This window comes from Plecotus auritus (assembly GCF_963455305.1).
Source record: "Plecotus auritus genome assembly, chromosome: 7".
NCBI classification, from domain to species: Eukaryota; Metazoa; Chordata; class Mammalia; order Chiroptera; family Vespertilionidae; genus Plecotus; species Plecotus auritus.
This window is the reverse complement of record NC_137774.1, coordinates 24824310-24849622: the sequence shown is the minus strand read 5'-3', so window position 1 is coordinate 24849622 and position 25313 is coordinate 24824310. Positions and strand designations below refer to the sequence as shown.

The following is a 25313-nucleotide window of genomic DNA, read 5'->3' as shown; positions in this document are numbered from 1 at the left end:
GCACTCTGCGGTATCTCTCAGGAAAGTAATTTCTCCTCCCTGGATCTGCTCCCTCATCCCAAACATAAAGGAGTGAAGTGAGATGCCCCTCGGGTCTCTTTCACATCTATTTCTACCTACATGGATGCTTTATCCAACTGTTGACAAACTGGGGCCCATGGGTCAAATCCAGCCAGCCCACTGGTTTTTAAAAAATCTTTATTGTTGAAAGTATTACATATGTCCCCCTTACTCCCCCATCGCCCCCTTCCAGTCCACCCCAGCTCTCTGCCCAGGCCCTTATCATCCCACTGGCTGGGTCCATGGATTATGCATATATGCATACAAGGTCTTCAGCCCATTGTTTTTATAGAGTTTTATTGAAATTCAGCCACACATATTCAGGTATGTATTGTCTATAACAGCAGAGTTAAGTACTTGTGCAAAAGACTGTATGGCACACAAAGCCTAAAATATGTTACTATCTGGCACTTTATAAAAAAGGTTTGTCAACCCCTGGAACATATCGGTCTATAGGTTTTAATGGTGATAAACTATATATGGTAAATGGAAAAGAAGCTGGAGGGTCACATGTCAACAGTAAACAGTTGGGAGGGAGTAAGAAAGTGACTTCCATCCACTCTTTACATTTTACACTTTGGAATTATTGCTTTAATTTACTCTTTACTAAGTTATAATTTATAGCAACATGCACAAACCCTAAATGTATAGCCTGATGATGTACCCACCATCCCAATCAAGATATAAGACTTTTCTAGCACACCAGAAAGCTCCCTCATGACCCATCCATCTTTATGAATACCCAGAAGTAACATCGATTTTAACTTCTGTCACCATGGATTAATTTTTCCTGCTTATTAATTTTGTATAAACGGAATCACATAGTATATACCCTTTTGTGTCTAGGAAAGGTATTCTATAACTTCCTTGCTGACAACTCAGAAAACTGAGAAGTACAAATAAGGAAACAAAAATTACCTTTATGGCATCATCCAGAAATAACCACTCAGCCTTTACATTAACAATTCCTTAAAATGCCCTATGTCTTATTTTCCCATCTTTAAAATGGGGCTGCTCTATCAGTCCATCACCACTTATCCTATGTGAAGCATAAACAAAGAGTATTTCCACTGTACTCGTTTCTTCTGTTTGGGGGAAGTTTAACCAAAGGATTTTATGAGATAATTCATTTAGCTGGCATTTTCGGCTCACATCCTGTAGGACTATCTGCTGGGATGCTTACACTTTCCATATGAAGGGGTAGGTATTGGATCTGTTCACGGATCTGTAGTTGCAGTTACTTTGTGAGGGCTCCTATTGCCCTAGGCGGCATACACAAGGTCCATCTGGGCAGGGGGTTACCGGAAATCACTGGGTAGGAATAGATCACCTGCAAGACTATCTGGACACTCATAGGAAGTTTCCCTCTACTTTGTGAGACTTCCTGTATGTTCACATAGTTTGCTTGGGGTAAGGGGGAAGGATGGGTTTGCCGCCACCTGAATTTTGAGAGAGAAGGGAGCTTGCGAGTCAGACGGGGCACAGAGCAATTGGAACTACAAATCAAAGTTCTGTGGTTAAAAGGGAAGTGATGGCTGCTTTTTTAATGGGTTTTTCCAGCTAAACACAGAAACTGATCTTCATTACACTTGACTGCTTCTATCATGATAGCAAGTGAGAGACAGAGACAAAGAGCGTGTTCTCCAGGGACATTTACTCTCCCAACACTTCATTATCTTGGTTGAGGGGAGCTGGGTAGGCAGAGAATGTTCTCCCAGTGGGCCGAATTGTGAGGGGGAGGACCTCCCATATGTCACAACAACCAGAACACAATAAGGTGAAACGAAGGAACCTCATTTCCATGAACTTACTGCCTACCCCGATCTCAGGGAGAGTCTGAGATAGTGCAAACTTCCCCCAGGGATCCATGCACACAACCACCCTCCTTCTTTTTGGCTCCTAGCACATGCGTAGCAGATTCTGTATTTAAAAGGGGCAGCCTAGTTCCTCAGCAGCCTGACTTGGATCAGTGACACTGGGAGGATCCGCCTTGCTACACCTAGATTTGACTCTGAATTTAGCAGATGGAGAGCTGTAGACCTTTCCTCCCCCACAACGAAATTCTTCTCTTCCTGAAACTAACCCCAACTTCCTCCTAATTACCTGTTAAAAGTGGGAAAGGTAGGAGAATTTGCTTAGAAGCACCTTTGCTAATTCCCCGAGGGGTCTGAATTTTTGTTTCTAATCTCTTAGTCCCTCCAACCCCAGCGCTGGATCTGCTGGACTTTGAGAACCCTAAACCTCCAGAGGGGCTAGATTTTACTACGGGAACTGGCTTCCTGCCTCCCCAGACTGCCAAGTATTATCAGGCTCCAGGGTTTCCCAGGGAGTCTCCTTCAATGAACACAACCCCCCCACACACACCCCGCCCCTTGCACTGCAGGCATCAGTATTTTACAGATGAAATTGAGGCTTAGAGAGGGGAAAGGGATTTTCTCTGCCCCAGAAACTGTGTGTCTGTGATGAGTGGATCCTAAAAAAGCCCGTTCCCCTCTTTCTTCTGCATTGTCTTAATGGGGTGTTCTTGGGCCTCCTGCCTGCCCTGCCCACGCCCCAGGGAGATGCAGGTGAAATTTCTATGATGCCGAAAGATTCCCGGCCTCCTTCCTGGCCCAGACCGGGGTGGGAAAAACAAAACAAAACAAAACAAAACAAAACGTATTTCCCTCTTGGACGCCATCTCAACGTGTGCCTCCTCCCTGCGCTGCAGAGTGCGGCCTCGCCCCCAGGAACCGCTCGTGTCCCAGAGCTGTGAATAAACCAGAAGTCAGTGGGTCAAGGTGGGACACGCGGCCATCCACTGGCCACCAGCTGCATGCAGGCCGCGGCTTGCTTTCACTGCTAGAAAGCAGGCCCCCCTCCATCCTAATTTTGTCCCGAAAGTGGAGGCGCTTTGATAGTCTGGTTTTAAACTGGAGAGCGTGGCCCAAGCGTCCGCCCCCGCCCGCCCCCCCGTCCCCGCTCCCGCCCCCCCCCCCCCCACACACACACAGCTGGGCCAGGCCTGGTGCGGGGGCAGCCCGGTACTGGGGAAAGAGCTTTGGCTACTCCCCTTGACCATACATTAGCCTGTGCCTCCTTCCCGCTCGCCTACGTTCGGAGGCGACATTTCTGCAAATCTAACCGCCGAGCGGGCTAGAGGGGGCGGGCTGCAGAGTGCAACTAAACGAGGTCTCTGCAACCTGCACTCATCCCGCCTAACCCCCCTCCCCTCCTCCACCTCTTCCCCCAGGTCCGGGCGTCCCTTCCCAAGCGGTCAGTATCTCTGTCCGGCTGGCTCCCCCGGCCCTCCACCTCCTGCGTTGGTTCGGAAGCCTCGGAGAGACTCTACTCTCCCTACTCCTCCATCTCCTAGTTGCAAGAACACCCCAACTTCCTCCAGCTCTCACCTGGGCCCCTGAAGCGCAGTTTCTTCTCTCCAGACTAGAGCCGGTGGGAAAGCCCGGAGCCTTCCACACCAGGCTGCAAACTCCTTGCTTAACAAGTCCAAAGGTCGGCTAAAGTTTGGCTGATAAACAGAACCAGTACAAGAAGGCCCTCAGCCCCGCAGCGGGAGCCCAATGGGCTCGGCAAGCCCCGCTCCCGCCCGGGTCCCCGGCTCCCCACGTCTGCCCCTCGGGCTCTCCCGCTCTCGGTTTTCCCCCCTCCCCACGATCATTTGCATCTTGCCGAAAGCCGGCCCTCCCCGCTGATTTGCATATCTTATATGGCCTAATGGTGGCGATCATGGCCAGTTAGAAGTTTTCTGACTTCTCGGAGGAGACTCCGGGACCCCGGGGAGTAACAGGTGTCTGGAGGCTGAAGGGTGGGGGGCTTCCTGGACTTGGGGTTCGTTTGTGAAACTCCCCACCACCCTCTTCTCTCGCACCTACATCCCCCCCTTCTTTTTCTGTCCTTGGAAAATGGTGTCCAAGCTCACGTCGCTTCAGCAAGAACTCCTGAGCGCCCTGCTGAGCTCCGGCGTCACCAAGGAGGTGCTGGTCCAGGCCTTGGAGGAATTGCTGCCATCCCCGAGCTTCGGGGTGAAGCTGGAGACCCTGCCCTTGTCCCCCGGGAGCGGGGCCGAACCCGACACCAAGCCGGTCTTCCATACTTTAACGAACGGCCACACCAAGGGCCGCCTGTCCGGGGACGAGGGCTCCGAGGACGGGGACGACTATGACACCCCTCCCATCCTCAAGGAGCTGCAAGCGCTCAATACCGAGGAGGCGGTGGAGCAGCGGGCGGAGGTGGACCGGATGCTCAGGTAGGTGCGGGCCAGGTGGGGAGTATGCGCCTGACCCTATGTGCCTGAGCCACCCTTCGCCCGACCACCCGCTCTCTGCCTACTTCCCACCAGAGAAGTAAGGCCCCGGCGGGGTGCTCCGCTTCTCTTCCCCACACCTGGACCCCTCCCAGCCTCTCCCCCGGCCGGCCCGGAGCCCTGGGGCTTCATATCCCCCGGCTCAGGCTAGTGTCCGGCCCGAGGGGCCCTCCCGGCAGAGCTGGAGCTGGGCCTGTAGGAACCGAGCAGCGGAGCCCTTTGCCTACGGGTTGCCCACGCAACGGAAGGTGCGAGTGGGTGCAGTGAAACAGCCGCGGTTTCCCAGGAGCAGAGGCTCGGGCCCCATGAGTCGCAGGCCACGCATTTCTCCTGGCCGCTTCCACTCGGTCCAGGACAACGCAGGCCGGCCTACGGCACAGTGCCCTGCAGTGCTTTGCAGAGGGACCGGCTGCGCCCGGGCCGGGATCTGGGGGCGAGTTCTCCCATTTGCACTCCCACTCCCACTGTCAGCGCTCTTGCTAGGCCCCAGGATTATCCGGAATCCCCCAAACAGGTGTAGATTTGCAAAGGAAAAGGTTTGTCTGTTGTAGGGTCAGGGTGGACCCGCACTGGGCAAAAGAAAGTGCACGTATTTAAGCAAGGGAGCGAGAGGCAAATGCGGCTCAAACTCCAGTTCGCAGCGGACCTGGTCGCGATTTGAGAAAGGAGGGCGTTTCTGGATCTCGCCGGTGACATCCCCGCGTCCCCGGGGAACTCAGGCGGCTGGCCGGCGGTCTGTCTCCCGGTTCGGGATCGTTTGCTGGGCCTCGTAGACCGGCTTTAGGCTTTGACAGCTGGTTACTAATTATTGAAGGAGCCGAGCCGTTCCCTTAGAGTGCACGTCGCTCCCGGCCACTTCGCTGTAGGACCCAGCCCCTCGCGCCGCCTCGGACACTTCAGCGCCGCGGTTTCAAGGCAGGGCCGGGACCAAAGTCCCGTCCTGGACTCTGGCAGCCTCGGCTGCACGCCCGCAGCGGCAGTTTGGGATGGGATATGACCTTGCATTTGAATTTGCTATCTGGGGACCCCGCCGGTTTACTCTCTAGCAAAGACAGTCAGGGGAATTTCTAGATTTTTCTTCCCAAAGTACTTTGCTACAATTCATGGGTTTGAGGTTCTTCCCTTGTTTTCCCCGGTGCAGTGGCGGTTTCTCTCCCCCCTCCGAGGGTTCGGGGACAGGAAGGTGAGACGGGTCGGAAGGAGTGACTGGGGCGCCAGGGCGGCCTGGAGGTTGACCAGGGCCTGGCGGGTTGACTGAGCTCCCGCCGCCTGCCACCTGGGCCTGCGGGGCCTAGGCCTATCCGCCCGGCCGCAGACGCCCACCTTCCAGCCGGGCTCCGGGGAAATCTGGGGAGTCCGGGGCGACCCAGGGCGCCCCTCCGCACCCAGCCCGACGCGGGGCTGGACGCAGCACAGAGGTAACATCAACGGCAGCACGTGGAGTTAGGGCGTTATTAATTTATTTCTATAAATCATCAACAGAAAGATACACAAAGAGCCGTGATTAGGTTGAAAAGAGAGGCGGGTTATTCATTGGTGAAGTTGTAAACGCGGCTTAGAGAGGGAAGGAGATCCAAACGCGGACGCGGGGCTGCTCGCCGCGGCCAGCGCGCACAGGCACGCATGGCGCTGCGGGGCGCTCCGGCCAAGCCCCCGCGCGGCCGACGCCTGCGCCGTCCTCCGCCCTCCGCCGAGCCCCGGCTCCCGCGGGTGGGGAGCCAGCCTAGGGGGCCTCAGGCCCTCGCCGGGCTGCAGACACAGGACAGACCCACGGTGTTTCGTCCCAGGCTGCCGCTGCCTTTCCTCCCCCACCTCGGGAGTTGTCGGACTTTATTAAAGTAATTTTTCAAGAAATTGCTAACGGTTCCCATGGCACTGCACAGTCGGGTCCTGAGCACCAGACACAAGCACTCCCCTTTTGGCTCACTCAGTTCCCTAAGGCGGAAAGAAACGAACAGGAAAAGTCACTTTTTGGAGCTCCTGCCCGCACCGCACCGGATACCTTCTGGAAGAGAAAGGCGAGAAAGGAAGGGTCGGGGGCTGTGCGGCCGGCGTCCGCGGCTGCAGGTGGAGCCGGCCTCCCGGCTGGCGCGCGCGCGTTGGGAAAGTTGGCGGCTTGCGGAGGAGCCGGGCGGCGGCGGTTTCGGGGTCCAGGGCGGTGCCGCTCGGGCCCAGGAGGTATTGTTTGGAAAGGAGCGTGCTGGGCGGCTGTGCCCGCGCCGGGGCGGGCGTTTGACACCTGCGCTGCGAGCACAATGGCCGCGCGCGCTTCTCCGGAGCCGTGTACTTACCGGGCTCAGGACCCCAGAATATTTTCAAATTTTAAAAAGTAAGCAGTTCTCTGAGCTCTTCCCAGTGAATAGATGTAAATTCTGGGGGCAGAAAGCTGTAAAGGTATAACTACGCCATCTTAGCCGGACTCTAGTCCTTCAATGCGGCTTACAGGTTTGCTACAGTTCGTGGGGTTTTCTTGGGCTTTTGTTTTTTTAAACCTTCCCAGTTGTTGAGCTAATTCATTCTTTCCACAGAACCTTTAGATCTTAGAACATTACACTATTCTGCTAGGTTTCTTAGACACACAAAATTAACACAGGTAAAGAAATGTAAGCAAAACAAAAATAACCAAAGAATCTGTTAAAACAGTATTAACTGAAGCAAATGCTTTTTCTAACTTTAGCCATTATTATTCCTATCTGCTGAAAGTGTTTTCCTAACCTAAAAATATCTGTGGAAGTACTTACCAGAAATAAGCTTTTAAATTACCTCTGATACACGGGTATGTCCAAAATGTTACATTCTTTTTTCTCTTACTGGAGGTGAATTCTCCATGTTTGAAACTGTACTTGCATTTTCTCATTTCTTTTTGTTCTTGTTATTACTTCATTATATTGTATTAGTTGGAAGCAGCCTTTTTAATTCTTGAGAAATTCATTAACTTATATTTAATTAATCTTATAAGTTTGCATTTCTCAAAAACATCTCTGTTCTCACGAATTTAATATCAAAGAACTGCTAAATAACCTGTTATTCAAATGCTTACAAACTATACTCATTTAATTACTAGATTTTTAATTCATTAGACAAAATTTATTTTATTTGACATATTATAGGTACCATTTAGAAATAAATTGGTTATTTAATCTGCAACACCATATCTGTTTTGATCTCTACATCGTTTTTTATTGTTTTATCTGAAACTAATTTTTCCCTTCATTTTTTTCATGTTCTATCAGGCTACTATATATATCAACGTACAGTAAAGGGATGTTGATTTTTTTAAAATTAAGTATGTAGCTGCATTAAATAGTGTATGTGGATATATTGCTTCTTTAGCACTTTTTTCTATACTGTACATTGTTTGTTTTAAATGGTATCTCTCAGTTTTAAGTCACCTATTCAACAAGCAAGAAAAGATATTGACAAAGTTGAAACTATTTTGAATAAATAAAACTCAAAGGCATCAGCACATTGTTTTAAAGAAGCCTTTTGCACCCCATTTCTCATTGTTTATGAGAAATGAAAAATATAAGCAAGTTCTTATCTGAAGCTTGAAATTTAGGAGAAAATTTGCCTTTCAGATATTCTGACCCTGTTAGGGCAGAAATGTAGGAATTCAGGAAAACAAGGCATTGGGGATAGGTAATATCTTATTCAGAAACCAAAATTATTTATTTCTCCCCATTAGGTTTTATTTTGGAGGCGTGGCTGTGGTGAAATTTATTTTTTAACTTTATGTGTTTGCCTCAATGGAGTGATTTTTCAGTCCCAGGGAAGAATGTTATTATACTTCTTAAAACTTTTCAAAAAATTGGAAAACCATTTAATATCTGGCTAAGAAGTCCTCCTTGCTTCTCAGGAGGTGGACATATATGTTTTACTCCTATTTTATAAGACAAGAAACTGAGACACCCATTCAGAAGGAAAATAATGTGGGAGAGGTCTAGGTAAATTGAGAAACTGATGCTACCCCCTATCCTGGTAGGATCATTCTGCCCAGCCCAAGCCGATGGCATCTCCACTTTCTAATGGGGCTCCTGTCTTTTAAGTCTCTCACATTCCAGGCAAATGAAGAAAACCAAAATAAAATAGGATCTTTTCTTTCTGCCTATCAAGTGCTGGTGGTGCTTTCCCATTCCTGAAGACAGGAAGTCATCTTCATCTTTCCCCTCCTAATCGCAGAAGAAAGGGATGGAGTGTACTCTATAGGAGCTCTCATATAGTACTATATAGGTTCTATTTTGGCCTCATCTCTTTCCCAAGGATGTAGCTAGGACAGGTGAAGAAATAGGTGAAGATCAGAGTTTTGCACAGAGTTTAGGTAAAACCCAGAGAAAGAGATTATTTCTCCCCAGACATCTTCCACCAGCACCCTAACCACTTGTTTATCTGTCTAGTGAGGACCCCTGGAGGGCTGCCAAGATGATCAAGGGCTACATGCAGCAACACAACATCCCCCAGAGGGAGGTGGTCGATGTCACGGGTCTGAACCAGTCACACCTCTCACAGCATCTCAACAAGGGCACTCCTATGAAGACCCAGAAGCGCGCCGCCCTGTACACCTGGTACGTCCGAAAGCAGCGGGAGATCCTCCGACGTAAGTGTTTTAATTCTGCTTCTGCCTCAACCTGGAGTGACCTTTGCCCTAACTCTGACCCCTGTGGGATACCTCAGTTTTCACCTCATCAAAAAAGCCTTCGTAGCACTTGCTACATATAATGAAGCTAGCAGGTGGATTTGGCTGTCCTAGTCGCTGTATGATGGATTAGCCTACAGCATTTTCTTCTTCCCTGGTTCCTTTACTACCCAGCCTGGTGTTTTGACAAGTCCTTCAGTGTGTGCAATTTACCTTGAAATTTTTGGCCCCTGCTTCCAACGTCTTTCTCTTTGAAACCGAGACAGTAACAGAGGAATATTATCCTCAAAGTAAGCAAAGCAGCTCCCCTTGACACAGATTAAAGTTCCCAAGGAAGACATTTCATATTCAATCAATAATATTGATCACTCTTACTGCTAGTTCTCTCCCCTCTGGAAAAATATTTTTAGAAATAGAGAGTATTTATATAAAAATACATTCAGAACCTGATCATAGTTGTTGTTGTTGTTGGTTTTTGTTTTTTGTTGTGGTGGGTGTGGGGGTAGTTACTGAGTTCTGAAGCAATTTAAGGTGCTACTCACACTGATGAAAATTGGTCATTTCGGGACCTCAGCTTGTGACCCTGTCTAATGAAGAAGCTGCTTCTCACTAAGGCAGGACTCAGTAAACGTGTCTGCCTTTGGAACTCTGACCAGTCAATTCTTGTCATTCCATTCCCAAATTTCCTCTCTGTCCCAAGATTTCTTTCACTCAATAATACTGAGAGAGTTTTGTTTTGAAGTCTAAGGAAGTTTCAACTTGATTTGAATGGCCAGAGTATGAATAACATACTGTTTCTATTTTAGGAAAAGTATACTTTTACATTATACTTTAATTATTTTTTAAAATATGTTTTTATTGATTTGAGAGAGAGAGGAAAGGGGGGAGGGAGGGAGGGAGGGAGGGAGGGAGGGAGAGAGAGAGAGAGAGAGAGAGAGAGAGAGAGAGAGAGAGAGAGAGAAACATCTATGTGAGAAACATTGGCTGCCTCCTGCATGATGGTGTATTGAGCTCCCAACCTGGGCATGTGCCCTGACCAGGAATCGAACCAGTGACGTTTCGGTGCATGGGACAATGCTCAACCAACTGAGCCACACTGGCCAGAGCAATGCTTTAATTATTTTGATCTTACACTTTTCCTAGGAAAATTTTGTATGAGTTTTCAGTCTTCCACACACTGTCCCCTGGGCTGTGAGTTTCTCTGTCTTTGTCAAGATATTAGTTTCCATCACTTTCTGGGTTAGTTGTACCCCCCTCTAGCTGGATGGCCACTTTAAAAAATCATTCTTGTTTTCTGTCATACACTGCTCCAGAGTGATTGGTTCAGTATTTATTGTCTCAGTGTCTGGGAGCTGGAGAGACCTTCATGATGGAAGGAAAGGTTTTTTAGACATTCATTTTATATTGTGGTCATTTGCTCTTTTGTTGGAGGCATTAAATGGATAGATTACAAGCAGTAACGTGAAAGCTCTTTGCTGTGTCGGAGAAGGGGCTCTGGGTTGATCCATCATCCGTGGTGACTAGTTCGGGAAAATTTGGGGTTTCTGACCTGAAGCAACTCTGTAATTCCTGAAAGTCCGTTATCAGGAGCCAGGCCCCACGCAGCATCTTTAGCTTGAGCTGCCTCCCTGTGTTCAATGTGAGCTCCCTCAGAAAGGGGAGACCAACTGGGCGCTTCTAAAAAGACAAGAAGTTCTAGAAAATTTCTCAAGATACCTGAGAAGCGACATTTTACAAAAATCTATGATAGTCTGCAGGGGAGTTTTTACATTGTTGTTGTTGTTCAAAGTCAAATGAGACATAAAGCTTAAAAGCTTCAGAAACATTCTGAAAATATTATATGAGCTCCTGTTAGGTGCCAAGCACTGTGCTGGGCTGTGGGATACCCAAGATCTTTTCTCCAGAGACTTACAACCTAATGAAGGGATGAAATGTTTGAATAAATAATGACAACGGCTTTCTAAAGGCTGTTATAATGGTACTAGAGGCCCGGTGCATGAAATTCATGCACAGGGCGGGGGCTGTCCCTCAGCCCAGCCTGCACCCTCTCCAATCTGGGACCCCTCGAGGAATGTCTGACTTCCCGTTTAGGCCCGATCCGGGTAGGCCCGATCCCAGTAGGCCCGATCCTGGCAGTCGGACATCCCTCTCACAATCCAGGACTGCTGGCTCCCAACTGCTCGCCTGCCTGCCTTCCTGTTTGCCCCTAACCGCTTCTGCCTGCCAGCCTGATCACCCCCTAACCACTCCCCTGACAGCCTGATTGATGCTTACCTGCTACCCTGCCAGCCTGATTGCCCCTAACTGCCCTCCCCTGCAGGCCTGGTTGCCCCCAACTTCCCTCCTCTGCCGGCCTGGTCACCCCTAGCTGCCCTCCCCTGCAGGCTTGTTCGCTCCCAACTGCCCTCCCTTGCAGGCCTGGTCCCTCCCAAGTGCCCTCCCCTGCTGGCCTGATTGCCCACAACTGCCCTCCCTTGCAGACCTGGTCCCTCCCAATTACCCTCCCCTGGTGGCCATCTTGTGGTGGCCATCTTGTGTCCACATGGGGGCAGCCATCTTGTGTGTTGGAGTGATGGTCAATTTGCATATCACTCTTTTATTAGATAGGATTACAAGGGACATCAGAGGAATTGCTAAACTGGCTGGAGACATCGTGGAGGGCTTTCTGGAGGAGGTGACATTTGAACCAAAGTCTGACAGATAAAAATTAGGAAGTGAGATAAATAAAAGAGGGACAGTGTGAATGGGATGGGAGGAAGGAAAAGGAGGTAGGGTAATTTTAAAAAGCTATTACTTGATTACAAATTTTCTTGAGAAAATAATAAATGGTAATATTCATGGGCCCTTCTATGCATGTAGAATCTCCTTGTCCAAGCCAGCCTCTGAGCCTATAAAGAATTTATTGCACCCAACTTCTCCAAATTAATTTTTATTAGCAGTGAACATTTTCTTTCTCTTCTTATTGCCTCAGCCCGCCACCCCCGCCCCATTAATCTGGAAAGAAGTGGAGAGTTGGTGGTGGCTGGAAAACCTGGGAGAATCTTGTTCTCCAAAAATTGAGAGAGGTTAGGGCCAAGGCTCTGATGTAAATAGAGCCTGGATGTTACTGAGCACCTACAGGCAAGTCAGCCTGGCTGAACCTGAGTTCTGAGCACCATGAGGGCTGCTGCCTTCTCAAAGGACAGCTGACAGACAGGCAGCCCCCACACCAAGGGTGGTTGTGAATGTGTTTCACACCTGCCACAGACAAAACTTCAGGATTCAGTTTTGTTACCTCCACCTAAGTCAGATTTGAAGGTTTTGTAGGTGTATTATTTGTGTTTCGTTTTTGGTGAGAAGTGATGCAAAGGCTGCTGGTTATGAGCCTTAGGGGCTACAGGTTGAGTTCACATCCTGGCTTCTGCCCCACATCCATGTGACTTTTGGGCAGGTCATTTAATCAGCCTGAACCTGTTTCTTCATCTATAAAATTGAGAGAGCAATACTTGTTGCATGGAGAGGTTGTGAGAATTAGATGAAGGGGCACATTTAGAGAACTTGGCTCAATACCATAGAAAAGGTTCAATAAATGTTAACTGTTATTACATCCATTCACATCAAGTGAAGAACCTCAAGTTGATCCTGGGTCCTTAGGCTTAGCCATACTGGCTTTGGCTACTATTCATGGTGATTCCACAGGGCCACAGAGAGGAGAGAAGACACTGAGGCAGACCCCCACTGAGTAGAGAACTTCTGTCCCTCTGACTGCTTGTCCCTAAAGTGACTGTATTTAGATTGCTGCTGTGAAGACCAAATGACATAGGAGGTGTGAAAGCACTTTGAAAAGTATAGCTTCCGTAGGAATTGGGGTCATCATCATCATCCTGACTAGGGGTAGATGTTCTAATATATTTAGAGCCCCTTAGGTTTTCACCCAGTCCCATTCCACATATGGAGAAGCTGAGGGACCAGGGACTTAAGTAGCTTGGCTGGTACTGGCTCTGCATTATCCCATTGAGTCAGTGACTTCCTGCCAGTAAATTGGGCAGAAACTCTCCTAGGTATCTCAAGGAATAGTTGGGGACCAGTGAAAACAGCCTGAAATGGCCTGAGAATCGTCAAAAGTGGGTGGGATCCAAATAAAAGGCCCAGTAACATGTTCAGTCCATCAACCTGGGAGACTGCTCATTGACTTGGCCAGTCCGCAGTTAGTTAAGGAGAGCCCAATACCACCTGCAGCGGGGGTTCTGAATCCAGGGGCATTAGGGGCCCACTGCTCCTTGTGATGTACCAAAGTGGAAATTAATCCCTAGATTGGGGTGGTTAAGTTCCCCATTGCTGGAGGTGTATGGATGGAGGACCATGTGGTAAGGTGTGGTAGAGGGGATTCAAACATTAAGTAGTGGCCTGACTTTGGACCTAGGATTTTGGATCTAGTTGTCTCTGAGACATATGGGTGTGACTTCAGGAACCAAGAGAGAAAAACATCAAGGTCCAGAACATGGGTACCAGGAGTTAGGAAATGAATCTGCTACGTGTCCTGGCTCAGCAGAGTGCTTGGCCCCTGTGCTTATTCACCTGTAAATGGAATCAGTCACCCCGATGAGCGCTGCTTCACGCAGATGTAAGGAAGAGCACAACGAAGCTCTCTCCTTCCATAAGTAAATACCAAATCCCACTTAAACCATAAAGCTAGGGTATCACCACTGAGCAAGCTGCCGTCTTTCTTTCATTCTTTCAACCAAAATGTGTTGAGGGTCATGATATGCCTGGATCCTGGGAACTAGACAGACAGGGAGCATCGTTCCATCTGCATTTCTTTTTCTCCAACTCATTAATGCCATTCCTAGAAGAGTCCTGTGTTTGTTGTCGTCTGCATTTGCCATCTTTCAAATGTGTGGGTGGGTCTGTAAGACATTTCCCTCATAAATAGTCCCCTGAGTGTACACACACACACACACACACACACACACACACACCATTGCCTTTGAAATTATCTGATACTTAAAGAGCCATTTCTCTTTCCAATACAAAGCTCTTGTTTTGTTTATTTTGAAGCTGTGGTCAAAAGTTTGAGGTTTGAGGTTTTCCTAAGAGCATAATATCATAATGAAGATGCCGAGGGCATATGAGGAGAGAGGAGTGGTGGGGAGAGCTATTTGTCTAACTGCAAATTGTACTTTGAGTAGTTTCCCCCTAGATCTGAGACTTGGTTGAGTTCATCCCCTTGACATCAAAATACAAGAGTTCAGGATACAGAGGGTTGCTTCATGTCTGAGGCCAGGGAACCAATGGGAAAAAGTAACAATAAATTGCTCTTATAAAAAAAATGCGTGGCCACCTTTGAGCTCCTTCAAAGAAAGGAAAGGGGTGGCTTTGGTGGTATGAACTGAGGTGGGCCATGAGGGGCCTACCCGGAGCCTCCCCTTTGTATCCTCGCATACAATAACGGCAGGTCGCAAAGCTTAGGGGAGAGGAATAAAAATGTTTTTGTTCATCTGTCTGTCTGCCAAGTGAAGGCTGTAGACCCTATCAAATCTACTCCTTTCTCTTTTTTCAGAATTCAACCAGACAGTCCAAAGTTCTGGAAATATGACAGACAAAAGCAGTCAGGATCAGCTGCTGTTTCTCTTTCCAGAGTTCAGTCAACAGAGCCAGGGGCCTGGGCAGTCCGATGATGCCTGCTCTGAGCCCCCCAACAAGAAGATGCGTCGCAACCGGTTCAAATGGGGGCCCGCATCTCAGCAAATCTTGTACCAGGCCTACGATCGGCAAAAGAACCCCAGCAAGGAAGAGAGGGAGGCCTTAGTGGAGGAGTGCAACAGGTAACACCACCGGAAGCTCCCTCGAGCAGGCGGGCAAACACATGGACCTGAGATCCATCCCCCGGGTCCTGGGATGTTGAGACACTGGTTACCCAGATAAGTGTGGCTCAACTAGGGTCTCCCAAAGCATGTTCCATGGAACTGTAATTTCAAGTCCTTAATAAGTAAATTTGAGGAATATCACATGCATACTTCTTCGTAGGCAGTCATAAAGGCCCTGCGTCATAAAGGCCCTGCGTCATAAAGGCCCTGTAGTCAAGAAACCCACTTAGCTTTATTGAATTGGTTGTGAACCATGGAGTCTTTTCTTCTGGGGACTCCCTTTGTGAACTGTTATTCCAGGGAGGATAGTCTGGAGAGCGCTGGTCTAAAATATGGTGCCAGTGAAATGGGACTCACATGTTTGACTGTCGTATAGACCAGGGAAAAACTATCCATGAGTCCCAGACTGACTCTGTCCTCAACCAGTTGTATATCCATTGGTCCCAAAGGAGACTTGGATCTGTTCAGTGCACTCTACCCATACTGATTAGAGTTCTTTTTGTATCTTATCAACTACATGTAATTTTAAAGAAAACTATTAGATATCCTTGAGATATCTTTTTGTTTCATTCCTGCCTCCATCCTCCCTTACTCCAACAGTGACTTTAAAAGAGAATTTTTTTTATTGATTTCAGAGAGGAAGGGAGAGGGAGAGATAGATAGAAACGTCAGTGATGAGAGAATCATTGATTGGCTGCCTCTTGCACGCTCCCACTGGGGATCAGGCCCACAACCCTGACTAGGAATCGAACTGCAACCTCCTGTTTCATAAGTTGACGCTCAACCACTGAGCAACACTGGCCAGGCGTCCAACGGTGACTTTTTAAACATTCTGTTCTTGGCTCTGGGCTCTCTCTGTCTTTGTCTGGACTGGCTCTGATGGTGGAAGGATGTGGCGAGGGAGGTCAGGCCAGAAAATAGGAAGGCAGAGCAGTCAGCTATGCATGTCACAGAGTCCTCATGCTGTGCTCTGTCCCCCTGACAGTATCCAGTGATGTCTAAGAATCTCTCTCAAACCTGCTCTTTGGGGGGGACTCCTGTAGTGAAAATAAGGGGTCTAGCTTCCCTGGCACTCGTTTGGGGTGTCCAAACCCCAAAAGACCAGAATTCCTTTAGAGTGCTATGAAGGGACTCAGATAGCCAGTGAAGGAAGGACTTGGCCTTTTGTGGGGCGGGAAGAGCAGCAATATAAGGAGGTGTCAAGAAACCCACTTAGCTTTGTTGCCTGTCCCCAGCTTGCTCTCTTCTCTTCTTACTGGAGCCTCATCAGAGGCTAAGCCCCTGGCTGCCAGGCACCAGAGCTTGTTTGGTTCTGTGTTCAGCCCATTCCAGCCATCTCATCAGAGAACTACACGGGCATCTTTTTCTCTGGACAGGTTTTTCCCAGGCTTCCGCGCTCTCCTTGGCCTCTTCACACTCCTAACCAAAACCATTGGGGTTATGTGTTTGGGGCCAAGCAGAGCCAGCCGCCCCTGGCCACCCTCGCTCACCATCTCCCCTCTATCCATTCTCAGGGCAGAATGTTTGCAGCGAGGCGTCTCCCCCTCCAAAGCCCACGGCCTGGGCTCCAACCTGGTCACTGAGGTTCGTGTCTACAACTGGTTTGCAAACCGCAGGAAAGAGGAAGCGTTCCGGCAGAAGCTGGCCATGGATGCCTACAGCTCCAACCAGACGCACAGCCTGAACCCCCTGCTCTCCCACGGTTCCCCTCACCACCAGCCCAGTGCCTCTCCTCCCAACAAGCTGTCAGGTAGGCAGGCCCTGGACCCTACGGCCTCGGCCATCCAACCAGTCTGCTTCTCCCCAGGGTCTCATCTGGCTCAAGATTTTTCAGAGGAAAAAATGCTTTGGGATGGCCCAACAGCCGGCCCCCTCCTGTTGCCAGAATATTCTCATGAAAAGAGTGTGTGGCTGTGGTCAGGGTTCCTCTGAGTCCTTGCTCCACCTCCAGAGAGCCCTTTGCCCCATTCTTCTCTGGTCCCGTTTCCTCTCCCTCTGTGGCTGATGACTCAGCAGGTCAGTGCCGCCATCAGATTGGGCCGAGAAGCCTACCTTATTGGTGTGCTAGGTGCAAACCGCAGGCAGAAAGGTTGCCTGTCCATAGCCTGTCAGGGCTCTGTCCAGCTCCAGCAGGAGGAGCCCAGGGACCTCTGGGGAAGGGCCACTCTATGGGCAGCCTCTGCTTGTTGGTTCTGTGTTCTGCCAGAGTTAGGGTGGAGTCACTTGAGATATTTGCAGTGATGAGTTGGCAAAAACCAACTGAGTACCTACTGTGTGTGTCTGTGTGCCAGGCCCTGGCCTGGGTTAGGATGCCTATGCTGTGGGTTATGGGCTTGTCAGGATGGAATCCCACATCCTCATTGTGGGAAAGCACCCTTATATGCTGAGTGTTGCATCAGGCATAGGCTGGGATGAGTATTTCCCCCTGGGGCTTCGTTCTTGCAGGAAAGCTGGCTTCCTGGGATGGGTGTGCTTATTGAGGCCGGTTTGATGGTTGTATAGACCAAGGGTGTGATGGTCCCCTGCCTGCTCTGGGATAGGACTTGTGAAAGGAGAGACAAGCACCATCTCTAACCTGGGAGTGGTTCTGAAACCTATTCCTCCCCTTGCCTGCTGGTTGCCCTTCTGCTGGGAGAGGCTTGAGATCTGGAGCTGACCTAAGTGTTGTGTGTGTGGTTGGGTGGGTGGGGAGAGGGGGTAGGGGGTGCAGGCTCAGAGCAGCCAGCTGTGTGGTATCCAAGCATTTGTTTCACACTGTACCCTCCCATAACATGACCTCTTCAGGGGTCTCTGGGAGCCTGCAACTGTCCAGTGTAAAGCCCAGGCCAGGACTCAGAACTTCTCTGGACCCAGATCACACAGGAGGAAGGGCTCAGCCACATGGGGAGAAAGATTGGTTACTCTTGAGAGGCGGTGAAGCCCCCAGACCAACACTGGCCTGATTGCAGAGTAACTTAGCCCCTTTATGGCAATTCAAAGCAGGGTTCAGAGGAGAGTGGCAAATGGCTTGTGGCCGGCACCGGCACAGAGCAGCACTAGAGCGCTTGCTGTCCGCAGTGATCCATGGAGCTGGAGCTGGGAGCTGCGGGGGGCGTGGCTGGGGCAAGGAGCATTATTGAGAAGACAATGGCTATTGTTCTGGGACTTGTGATCTCCACACCAAAGTCAGGGAGCCTGCAAGCCAAACAAAGGCCCAGCAGCTTTCTGACAAGCTGGGGTTGTGGTGAGGTCACCACGGAGTCGTTAGCTTAGGCATTCTGTGTATTGACAGGAGGCCCAGGGAGCTGGGCTGGAGGGATGGCAGCAGGTCCTGGAGGCTAGGCAGGGCCCAGACACCCCTCTGGTCAGTCTGAGAAGGTGCATCCTACTGGAAGTGGATTTTCTGGGGTCCCCAGAAATCTTGGCCTTTTAAAAAATCATGGGATATTAAAACTGGAAGAGACGTTGAAGAAGGAAACTGAGGCTGCTGATTCCCATGCCGTGTCTTCCACAGCACAGGTGTGCTCTGAGCACATACCAAGTCCCAACACCCTGCTAGTGATGAGGAAGCCACATGTCCCTGCCCTTGAGAGCTTATTAACTAGTTGGAAGGCATCATGCTAGCGTGGAGTCCCCAGAACTAGCTTGGAATTGAAGTCCTCTTTGGGGGTTCATGCATCTTTCTAGGGACAGACTGCTGTTTGTAGAGCCAGAACCGTGGGATGCTGTTCTCTTGTACTGTCCGCCTTTCCCTCTGCCTTAATTTTCACGGAGGGCTGCTCAAGCTAGTCCTTGTCCACACCCAGGGACTGGATTCTCTGGACTTGGTTTTGAATCCTGGTTCTAATCAACCAGGTTAATTCCCATAACTACAGCGTGGCCGGTTCACATAACTTCTTTGAGCCTGACTTTACTGTCTTTAAAATGGAGAGGTAGTACCTACCTCTTAGGGTCCATGTGCGGGTTAAATGAGAAAATGTATAAATACTATCTTTCCCAGTAAACCATAACTACTGTCATTATCATTATCATTACAGACAACTAAACAGTGGGGAAAAATGATAGGCAGCAGGAAGCTATTTCCTTGTAAATTTCACACACTGGGGCCTTATTGCTGAGAGGCAGTGAGATGTGTCCTGGGCCTGGGCTGGTGCCTGGGGTGCAGGAAGTGGGGATCAGTTCCAGTGTCCCCCTCTCAGGCTGCCAAGGCGGGTGGCACATGAACTGTGACGGGCTCCTCGGGAAAGCACCTGGGGCCAGGCAGACAGCAGGCTGTAGCCCAGTGCTCAGGGAAGGCTTTGGTCCGGCAGAGCCTCATGTATTTCCTTCCCATCACAGTCCCCATGACCAGGGTAAGGTCTCTTGGTCTCTAACCAGGTCCAAACTGTAACTGGATGCAGAATACAAACTGCTCTGTGGTGGCGAGGAGAAACCAGCATCCAGCGTCAGCACTAGCAACCTCTCAGGCTGAGCTGTGAAGACAAGGCCCCAGCTCCCCACCCCGGAGCAGGCCCGGAGTGATGGCCCCTACCTCCTCCCTCGTTCCCCTCCAAACACCAGCATCTGAGCCAGGAGGACTGGAGGCACCTTAGAGACAAATCTTTCCCTTCAAGCCTCTTCCTGGAAAGGAGGGCATCCCTTTGCCAGCTGAGCCCCTTCCCTCCCGGCCACGCTTAGCGCGTTGTGGCCCACTTGCCCACGATGACCACGGTGTGACCCTGGTCCTGGAATGTCCTGCACAATAGGAGTGGCAGGAGGAGCACTTTGCCTCTGTCAGCGGCTGATTGGTTACAAGGTGCCCTACAAACACACTGTCAGCAGAATCAGCTGTTTTCAGCGTAGCCCCTCCCGGCTTTACAATCACACATCAGCATGCAGTCCCCGGTTGTCATGGCTTTGTGTCCCTTATGCATGCTTAATTGACAATTAAGTTGGGGCTTTGAACCAGCCTGGCTGCCGCTGATGGGCCTTCATCTTTCCAGGGAGTGTCACAGGGGCACCCTTTGTTTGCTCTTCTTGGGGGCCTGAAGTTACTGTAGCAGGCTGCAGGCAGCCATTTATCTTCAGCCTGGAAAGCCTTTATCTGCACCCCCAACCCCCATTCCAACTCTTGCCAGCAGGAGCTGTCCCTGGTTATAGACCCCATGACAGCCCATTCTGAGGCCATTGAGCAGGCCCGGAGTGATGGCCCCTACCTCCATTCTGGAGTGGAATCAAGAGAAAGGCCCCCAAAAGGTCAGAGAGCAGGGCTGTGGCAAGGAAAAGGACTGGTTGGAGACTGGTGCTTGTATTGATCGGCTTGAGGAGGAGGAGGAGGAAGTTGGCATGGGATGGAAGCTGGGCTAGCCTTGGGCCAAGCCATGGTGGCCTTGCTGGTTGTACCCTTTGCTCCAATCTGCAGCGGACTCACCTGGCCACCTTCAGCAAACTCACCCCACCACCCTCAGTAGACTCACCTCACTGCCTTGCGACAGCAAAGGAGGGGCAGGTCTTCATCAGCCTTCATTCACCCCACTCATACTGTCTTCATTCTTATAGCACCTTTCCAGATGGAGATCAGGGATCACTCTCCTGGAAAGAAAGGGGGGCACAGGGGTGAGCTACCCTGGAGCATGCGTCTTTACTAAGAGGAGATGTTCATTTTTGTGGCTGCTTACTCCTCCCTTCCTCTGTACTCTAGTCCTCTCTCTCCAAGCCCAGTGGACTTGATTGTCCTGATGGTCAGATCAGAGCTTGAAAACCAAAGCATCCTGCTTCCTCCTCATCCCCTTTCACATCTCCCAAGTCATCGGTAGGAATCTAACTCTGGGTCCCAGACAAGCCTAACTCTGGGCTAGGATATCTGTATGGTTGCTATTGTTTTCCTTGATGCTGAAGTCGACAGGACCCAAGGAAATCTCAAAAGTGCCCAGTGGCAGGGTTGTAACTAAAGTGAATCATCATAACAGCTAGTGTTGATTGAGTACTTTTTGGGTACCAGGCTCTGGGCTGAGCACCTACATACATGCAGCATCTTCGACAACAACCTTGATGGGTAGAAACCATCTGTATCCTTATTCCCATTTTACAACCAAGGAAGGTAAGATATTTAGAATCTAAGTGATTTGCCCAAGTTTATATAGCTAGTAAGTGGCAGAGACAGGTTTTGAGTTGTCAGACCCTGTCTACCTCTCCTTGCTTTATACAGGTGCTGAGAACTTTTCAGTCACAAAAACCAACCAACTCTCTCTTTCTCTTCCTCCCTCTCACTCTCTCTCTCCCCGCCCCCCACACTCTCTCTCCCTCTCCCTCTCCACTTCACACACACACACACACACACACACACACACACACACACAGTCCCTTCTCCCACTTTCTTACTGCTCCCCTCCTGAATGACAAAGAGGCTTTGGGAGAGCATGGCCAAAAAGGTGGGGTTAGCATGGGGGTCTCTCAATCTGGCTAGTTTACTGCTCCCCCCCCACCACCCACCCACCCAACTGCTGCCCCTGACCGAGGTGGATGCGTGCCTGCCCGGGGAAGAAACAAAGCCCTCTCTTTCAGGACCCCATCCCCATCTGGGTGGGGATTTGAACTGCCCTTGCAGTCAGCACTGTCTGGGGCACTAAATGTCTTAACAACTTAATGGGACTTCTTAGACAGTGCAGGCACCTCAGCTCACCTCTGGAGCCCCACCCCCTCTCTGCGCAGCAGACAAGGGGAGGGGGTTTATGAGGGCAGTTGTAAAAATATTCATCTCGGCAACAAATGTCCCCATAGTAAATAAGCCCCTTTGTCCCTAAGTAGCAGATTATTTCAGTTCAGAAGAGAAACAAATCTTGTCTTGAAACATCTGCTATTTTAGGAAACCCTTTTGTACTGACTTGGAGTTCAGTGGTGGATATGGCCCCAAATATTCTCCTTCCTAAGGACTTTATCTGGCTGCCATTTTATCTGTTAAATTTGGAGGTCGTTTTATCTTACCGTATCACCTTCATGGGCTGCCACTAGATTGGGGAAGACAATCAGGATATTAATGAGATTACGAGGCCTGGCCTTCAGAGCGTTCTGCCAGCAACCATCCGGGATAGGCGACCAACCCTGGCCTGCATACAAAGAAAGCCTGCTGCTGGGCTGGCGGGGCTCCACCCTCTGCACAAAGGGGCCAGGAGATACTGGCGTCCTATCACTGTAAGCAGCCTATTGGCCATGCCTAATCCCCCTGAAGGACCCTTAGAGAATTCAAGGACTCCTTGTTGCCTCCAGTTAGCTCTGAGAAGGAAGGAAGCTGCCTGCGAGCACAGAGCCCTGGCCTGCAGGTAATGGGAGAAGTGCCCTTGGAATCTGTTTGTTGAAGGTTTGATGGGAACTGACAGGAACTTGGACAGAATTAAAACACTGAAGGTACAAAGAGAGGCAGAAATTTGTGCAGGGGTCTTTGAAGCTAATTGCTTGATGGAAAGGCATAAGATCTGGCCTGTGCCTCTGCCCACTTTCCAAGAAGTACAAGCACAAATGGAGAAGGAAAAAATATGTGTATATATACATACATACATATATATGAATGAATGAAACATAGTCATATACACACACACACACACACACATATATATATATATATGAATGAATGAAACATAGTCATATATACACATATATACATGAATGAATGAAACATAGTCATATATACACACACATATATATGAATGAATGAAACATAGTCATAAAATAAAATGAAGCATTCAATTGTGGTTATCATCCTAGCTGTTCACAAGAATTCTAGTATAGTGGTTGACAAACTATTTTTTTGTAAAGAGCCAGATAGTAAATATTTTAGGTTGTTGTGTGTTTTTTTGTTAATATCACCCAAGGATATTTTTTCCCATTGATTTTTAGATAGAGGGGAAGGGAGGGGGAGAGAGAGAGAGAAACTTCGATGTGAGAGAAACACATCGATTGGTTGCCTCCCACACGCAATGCCACCAGGCCGGGGATTGAGCCTGCAGCCAAGGTATGTGCCCTTGACTGGAATTGAACCTGCAACCCTTCAGTCCGAGGGCTGATGTTCTAACCACTGAGCAACTGACTAGGGCAATATTTTAGGTTTTCCAGGCCATACTGTCTCTTCTTGACACTGCCTTTATAGAGTAAAAACAGCCATGGAGCATATGCAAATGAATGCACACGGCTGTCTTCCAAGTAAACTTTATTTACAGAAACTGAAATTGGAATTTTTTTAGAATTTTCACATAACACAAAATCTTCTTTTGATTTTCCCCAACCATTTAAAAATATAACTATTTGTATGATCCATGAACTATTCTGAGTTCATGGATCGTACAGAAACAGGCTGCTTTGGCCTGTGAACCCAGTTTGCTGACCCACGTTCTAGGATAATGGTTCCTACACCTTACTGCACTTGAGAATCAACTGTGGAGCTTCTAAAAATCGCAGTGTGCAGGCTGAACCGTAGATGCCCCACCACCAACAACCCCAATGTTTAACATACACTGAAGATACTCTACAGGGTATCTTTTTGTAAACCCAGTGGGCATAGCAACCAAATCATGGGCTATAGAATACAGAAGCAGGTCTGAATTCCAACCTCAACTTGTCCACTTACTAGCTGTGTGATCCCAAGTCTCTGGGATCTCTGAGCCTCAGTTTCTCAATGTGTAAAGTGGGGACACCCACTCATGCAGATACAGGAAGGATTTAGTGAGAATATATGTAAAGCATCCTGGACTTTCATAAATGGTAGCCGTTACCATTCCTTGCAGAGCCTTGTTAGTTTTTACTTGTTTTTGTTTTTTGTTGTTTCCTCTTTTCCTCTTCGAGGTTTCTTTCAATCCTAATTTTTAGAGAATTTGAGTATTTCTAACCTTGGTGCTTGCCGCAGACTCAGGCTGGCTTCTGTAGCACATTGAGCACGAGGCAGTTTCTCACGCTTCCAAGAAGGATTGCTCTGTGACATCCAGATGGCATTTCCAGTGCCATAGGCATTTAGTGCAAATATACTAACCAGTGAGAGAAAGCTGGGAAGCGCCAAGGATTGTGGTGGGGGACCAGGACTCATGAACATGTAGCAGGAGGTCAGGTTCATAAAATGATCCTCAATTTCCTATACCTGATGGGGCATTTTTTATCCTTTAATTAAAGGAGGTGTGTGTACCCTGCGTGTTCTTATTTAGCCCCGGTAACTTGCAAATTGGGGGTGTGGTGGGGTGTGGTACTTTCCTGGGGGAGTCCAAATCTGAAAAATTCAATGGCCTTTGTTCTTAAGAGGGAAGCTCCCCTACACGTCAGGCAAAGAGCAGTAAGAAGGGGAGGGTGGATGCAATCCCCGCAGTGAACACAGGTAATGAACACAGGAACACAGAATTCCTGAGGACTGACTTTCTGGAAGTCACTCCCCTCAACCCGTGAACATGTGTCTGCTTCAGACGCCTTCCCACAGTCTCTGCCCTGGCTTCAGCAGCCCCCACAGAAGCACACCTGTGAGTTCAGCCACTGGAGTCCAATAATGAGGCTCAATCTCTCTCATGCGTTTAGGAGTTTAAGAGTCAAGTTTCTCAGGACAGCTACTGGGCATGTCCTTCCCAAGTTGAAGGAACACCATTCAATCTTGAGTGTTTAATGACTTCCCCAAAGGGTGTCTGCATCCCCCAAGGCAAGGTGGTTACAGGCAGTCCCATGTCAGGGTTACACTCAGACGGGTATGTCTGGGTAGCAAGGTGCAGCACCCAAAACAGGCTTGGGCTTGAAGTGTGGTTCTGTCACTGTCTGGTGGCATGGCGTCAAACAAGTGACTTAATCTTTTTAAGCCTCAGCTTCTTTATCTGTAAAATGGGGATCACAATACCTATCTCCTTAGGGCTGTTGTAAGGCTTAAATATGGTAAGCCACCCCCAGAGCCAAGTGCAGTGCCTGGCACGGGGAAGGTGTGATTGATTGGGTTGACTCAGAACCCTCAGGGCATTGAGAGGAGGAAGAGCTTGGATCTCCCTGGGTTCTTGACCAGGGTATGGTTTGCAGTTTCTCCCTGGAAGTTTCCCTTTTCATGAACCCTGCTTGTTATTTGCGACATCAGAAATAATGAAACCTGAGTGGTTCTCGAATCTCCTTCCCAGGCCACATAAAAGACATCTGGGGAGCTCATTAAAAATATACATGGCTCCCCCCACTCACATTTAGAATCAGAATTTGGGGAAGAGGGTCAGGCATGTGAAGTTTCAACAAATTCCCTAAGAGATTTAGATGTAGAGTCAGGACTGTGCACCATTAGGCTTGATGGAACAAGAGGGTTCTGAAGGGGTTGGCAATCATCCTGATGGCCCCTTACTGTACTAGGCAGCCGGGATGAGGGGCCCTGAACTAGGATTCAGGAGACCTGAGTCACTAAGGAGCAGGGGTGACCTTGAGCAAATCACAACATCTCGGGGATTCTGGCAAATGAGGGTGTTGGACCTTTCAGCTCGGACAGGTTCTCATTTGGAGATTGTGTGGAGCATCAAGT

At 49.2% G+C, this 25313-nt stretch overlaps 1 protein-coding gene across 6 annotated transcripts in view; it reads left to right on the top strand.

Moving 5' to 3' along the window:
• Positions 1-3600: 3600 nt before the first annotated feature.
• The window catches only part of HNF1B (HNF1 homeobox B), a gene marked incomplete at its 5' end in the record, with an annotated part of 55341 nt that continues 33628 nt past the window's right edge, over positions 3601-25313 (top strand). For 2 of the 6 annotated variants that reach the window (XM_080679834.1, XM_080679835.1), the window contains 4 exons: positions 3601-4306; positions 8758-8957; positions 14536-14800; positions 16357-16592. In XM_080679834.1, the coding sequence (XP_080535960.1) occupies positions 3963-4306; positions 8758-8957; positions 14536-14800; positions 16357-16592 (1045 nt within the window). The remainder of the gene's footprint in view (positions 4307-8757; positions 8958-14535; positions 14801-16356; positions 16593-25313) is intronic. The other 4 variants (XM_080679837.1, XM_080679839.1, XM_080679836.1 and 1 more) reach the window with 3 other exon arrangements.